General features: G+C 43.8%; 1 protein-coding gene across 1 annotated transcript in view; it reads left to right on the top strand.

Moving 5' to 3' along the window:
• Nucleotides 1-4,462, top strand: part of plxna4 (plexin A4) — a 157,882-nt gene extending 153,420 nt beyond the window's left edge. Inside the window, exons 29-30 of the mRNA XM_047803726.1 lie at nt 2,231-2,381; nt 4,143-4,462. Of these exons, the coding sequence (XP_047659682.1) occupies nt 2,231-2,381; nt 4,143-4,238 (247 nt within the window). The 3' untranslated portion in view covers nt 4,239-4,462. The remainder of the gene's footprint in view (nt 1-2,230; nt 2,382-4,142) is intronic.

The following is a 4,462-nucleotide window of genomic DNA, read 5'->3' as shown; positions in this document are numbered from 1 at the left end:
GTAAAAGACTTTCTTGGGAAATTTCTCCTCCACTCGTGTTAGAACGCAACAAAAGACACAGAGACCGTTTGAAAAGGTTCTCGATCTCACTGCATGAAAGAATAAAAATAAATAAATAAATAAATAAAAACGAAAGAAAGCTGGAGAAGAAATGTACACGGGCGCAGGCTAAATTGCTGTTTAAATGATTAATGTCGGTCCTTTTGCTTATTTATATATGCAGTGAATAAACAGGGTTGGGATGAGGAAGGGTGATAAATATGTAAACATTTCTTTATTTATTTGTCTGATATTAACTGAAATCAGGGCCATGTCTCACATACGTTTCCCACAAAGCCTTGTAGCTATAATTGCACCCGTGGCAGATAAATTGCTGCTTTGATTGCTTTGGTATGGAGCGAGCGTTCTGACGCTGCTGCACTGATCTCGCCTCTGGCACAAATAACACGAATGCTGCTCGAACCGATGGACGGTGACAGCAGCAATCAGCTTTTACCCCCCTACGTTTAAAGAGCGCTTTTTGGTTATTTGGTGTTTTTGGTTAGTGAAAGCATGAGCTGTTACAGTGTATAGACACCGAACAGAGGATAAAAAGCTCGTATCAGGTGAAAACCAGGATGGAGAAACACTTAACTTAATGGCTCTGTAGATCGAGTCAGACGGCAAAACGCCGATCACGGACACGTGAGCCGTAGCGAGGAGGAAATACGCCGTGTGACACTGAAACGTTAAAGGAAGTCGGATAGCGAAGGACGAACGGCCGGTCGAATAAACGACAAACTTACAAAGAGGACAAAAAGATGAGAAAGCTGCGAATGATATCATTTATCAACTTTTTTGCTCACTGATGCGAAAGCATGAGACGAGACGCTGTTTAAGGCGGCCACGTGCCGGATTTATCCGATCAAATAAGCAAAATGTTAAGGCGGGATTTAGGAAAGTACAAAACGATGCTCAGGATTCAGTGTTAATCCCGGGAAAAGTAGGAGCAGTGTGAAACGTCTAACTACATAAACCCAGGATTGTGTTGTGCTGATTATGTTGAGGTTATAATCACTAGTTCACATGAAAAACATGAAGAGCAAAGTTCAGAAATTATATATGTTTGGGGAAACATAGCTTTATAGAATGATTTCAAAATTATTGGCACCCCACAGTACATGTCTATTACACCAAACCTGTTTCTGAATGCAAACACGAGTCAAAGATTGTTCTTAAAAATGTTCTTAAAAAAATATGTTCTTAAAAAAAATATATTGATAACAAAGATTATATTTAAAAAGAAACAAAGTATGACATATGTTCTTTACCAAATGAATTTATTTTATTTTCTCACTCAGTCTCTTGGACTGTAACTGTAACTGATCAGAGCTATTCTCTGCTGTGCCACTAGGGGGCAAATTAGAGCGGACACGTTGTTCTGGTGAGATGATGAACATCTGGAGCAAATGTAGCTCACAAACGCTGCAGCGTACCTCGATACATTGATCTCTCTCTCTCTCTCTCTCTCTCTCTCTCTCTCTCTCTCTCTCTCTGTCTAATTCTTATGTTGAACACTCTCTCTTGAAGCAGGCTAATGATAATCCCATGGTGCATTGCAGCATACGCCTGACTCTCAAAATGGTCACAGGGATCTGGCGTGCTGTGAATTGGAAACATACACACACACATACACACACACACACACACACACACACACACACACACACACACACACAAAGATGAGGTGTCCACGAGTTGGCTCAGAATGGGAATTAAAAATGTAAATGACCTGCTTTAATTAAAGACTTGACAGTGACACTGCAGCTGCTGTTGACAGTGACGGATTGCTTCGAGCTTCGAGCCTCCTAAACACAGAAGGCCGTGTGTGTGTGTTGTGTGTGTGTGTGTTTACGTGCATGCTTGCTTTAAGCACACTTTAGCTATTCCTGGCATTCCATCGGCTTTTTTCCCCCGATGCCTCTAAAACAGCTTTTGAAGGACATGGGCTTATTAAGAGTCAAAACAAGACCATTCCCCATCTACTGCAGCTGCGCAGTCACCGAAAGTAAATATCGGATTCCTGGAGACGAGACAGCTGTCAATCAAAGTCTCCACACTGCCATGTTGAGCGCAAACAACAAGGAAAAGAAGCAAAGATGTCGACTGTTACTTCACACGCAAACAAGTCACAGCTCTCAGATGCTTAATTATTGTGTGTATTTCTGTGTGTGTGTGTGTGTGTTTTCAGATACTACTCAGACATCAATAAGATGCCCGCCATCAGCGACCAGGATATGAACGCTTACCTGGCCGAGCAGTCGCGTATGCACATGAACGAGTTTAACACCATGAGCTCCCTCAGCGAGATCTATTCCTACGTGGGAAAGTATGCAGAGGAGGTACGAGGCTTAAAATAGTGTTCAAATTCAAATTCATCAGTGTTTATCGATGTGTTTGCACTTCTGAGCCGTCGCAGGCCACCTAGATCGAAACCTCCTACTTACAATATGTTCAGGCTTGGAGTCTGCTCATTAAGAATGGAAATAATGCAGCACAAACACATGCAGCCTCTTCAGTGTGAGTCAGTGAGGAGTGAATTAGTGCGTTAATCATTCTGAAGAGAGACCCTCTGCTCGGTTAGGAGACAAACGTACAGATAGCGTAGCTGTTAACGCCAAGCTAACCTCGCTGTTAAATGAAGCGTCTCACATCCACAACGTTTATTTTATCGACTAATGTTGTGTGTGACTTTACGAGTCTAATTTTAGGTCCAAACCACCGAAAGGACACATGGTACGTTAAGACGTTAAGACAAAGTTTCTCGTTGTCCGATCAGACCGTAGCTTTTCGGGTTTGGCTTGAGGCGTTACGTTTGATATAAACACAACAGTGCTGAAAATCAGCCTTAGAACAACATTCACACAGTGAAGCATGGTGGCGGTAGCATCCTCAAGTTCATTCATTCATTCATTTTCTACCGCTTATCCAAACTTCTCGGGTCACGGGGAGCCTGTGCCTATCTCAGGCGTCATCGGGCATCAAGGCAGGATACACCCTGGACGGAGTGCCAACCCATCACTGGGCACACACACTCTCTCACACACTCACACACTACGGACAATTTTCCAGAGATGCCAATCAACCTACCATGCATGTCTTTGGACCGGGGGAGGAAACCGGAGTACCCGGAGGAAACCCCCGAGGCACGAGGAGAACATGCAAACTCCACACACACAAGGCGGAGGCGGGAATCGAACCCCCAACCCTGGAAGTGTGAGGCGAACGTGCTAACCACTAAGCCACCGTGACCCCCTCATTCTTTTTTTCTAATTGAAACAATGATTTTATTTACAGAGGTTACAACTTTCAGTCAGAAGCACAGAGACACACAGGTTTCGTACTCGAAGTGGAGACATCTCATCTACTTCATATTTCTCTGTCCTGTTATTTAGGTCTAACAAGTCATCATGCCATTAAAGAAAATGAATTAAAAATGGATAACCGAGCAAGCGGCTAGGGCTAACAACATCCAGTCAGTGCTAACAACATCCAGTCAGTGCTAACAACATCCACACAGTGAAGCATGGTGGTGGTAGCATCATGTTGAGGATGCTACTGCCACCAGCACCACCACCACGTGTCACGGCGGATCTAAACAAATGTTAACATTTTGTCCTGAAGCAGATTTAAGTAGAAATATCAATGCAGGATGAGTTCAGTAATGTATCTGTAATGAGGAAGTATCCATAATCTTCCAAACTAACCCTTTATTCCTCTCAAAGTGTCTCCGTCTTATCTAAACGGTCGATTGCCTTGTTACACAATGTTATGTTATGTAGCTAGATTTCATCCGTTCCAGTTTACGAGGGTTAAATAGCGAGCTCTTCACCATGTGCCACGTTTTTAGTAAAATCCCCAGCATTTCATTGGCTCCTTCTTCCGTCCAGCTGGACGTAAACGAACACTGTAGGTGTTAATGCAGCACTTGAGGTGTTAATCCAACATGGGCGTTCAGTTGGCACTCTCACAGCTTTGTTTCTTACAAATGAGAATTTAAACAAATGTTTTTCTGTATGGATGACGTTTAGGGGGAAATTTGGCATGCTGTTAGGGTTTTTTTTTCATTGTGTGACTGACGTGGACTCTGATCTTTCCGGCAGATTGTGTGCGCTCTGGAGGAGGACGACAGCGCCAGGAAACAGAGACTGTCCTTCAAGCTGGAACAGGTGGTCGCCTTCATGAGCCTGGAGAGCTGAGGTCCACGTTTCCCAGAGCGCACTGGGACCGCCGTCAGAAAACTAGAGGAAAAAAAAAAAACCGAGCCGTGCCTGAGCACCTGTACATCTTCTGTTTTCTCGCAAACTTCCTATCTACCAAGCAACCAAGAATCCGCATCATGTTAAAGCTCTGCTTCCTAGATGACTAGAAATGGGCCAAGGAGCTGGAGACCTTGTGTTACGTTACCAGCCATGCAACAGGG

The sequence above is a fragment of the Tachysurus fulvidraco genome, chromosome 19 (genome assembly GCF_022655615.1).
Source record: "Tachysurus fulvidraco isolate hzauxx_2018 chromosome 19, HZAU_PFXX_2.0, whole genome shotgun sequence".
Taxonomy (NCBI): domain Eukaryota; kingdom Metazoa; phylum Chordata; class Actinopteri; order Siluriformes; family Bagridae; genus Tachysurus; species Tachysurus fulvidraco.
This window is presented reverse-complemented; position numbering and strand designations above follow the sequence as displayed.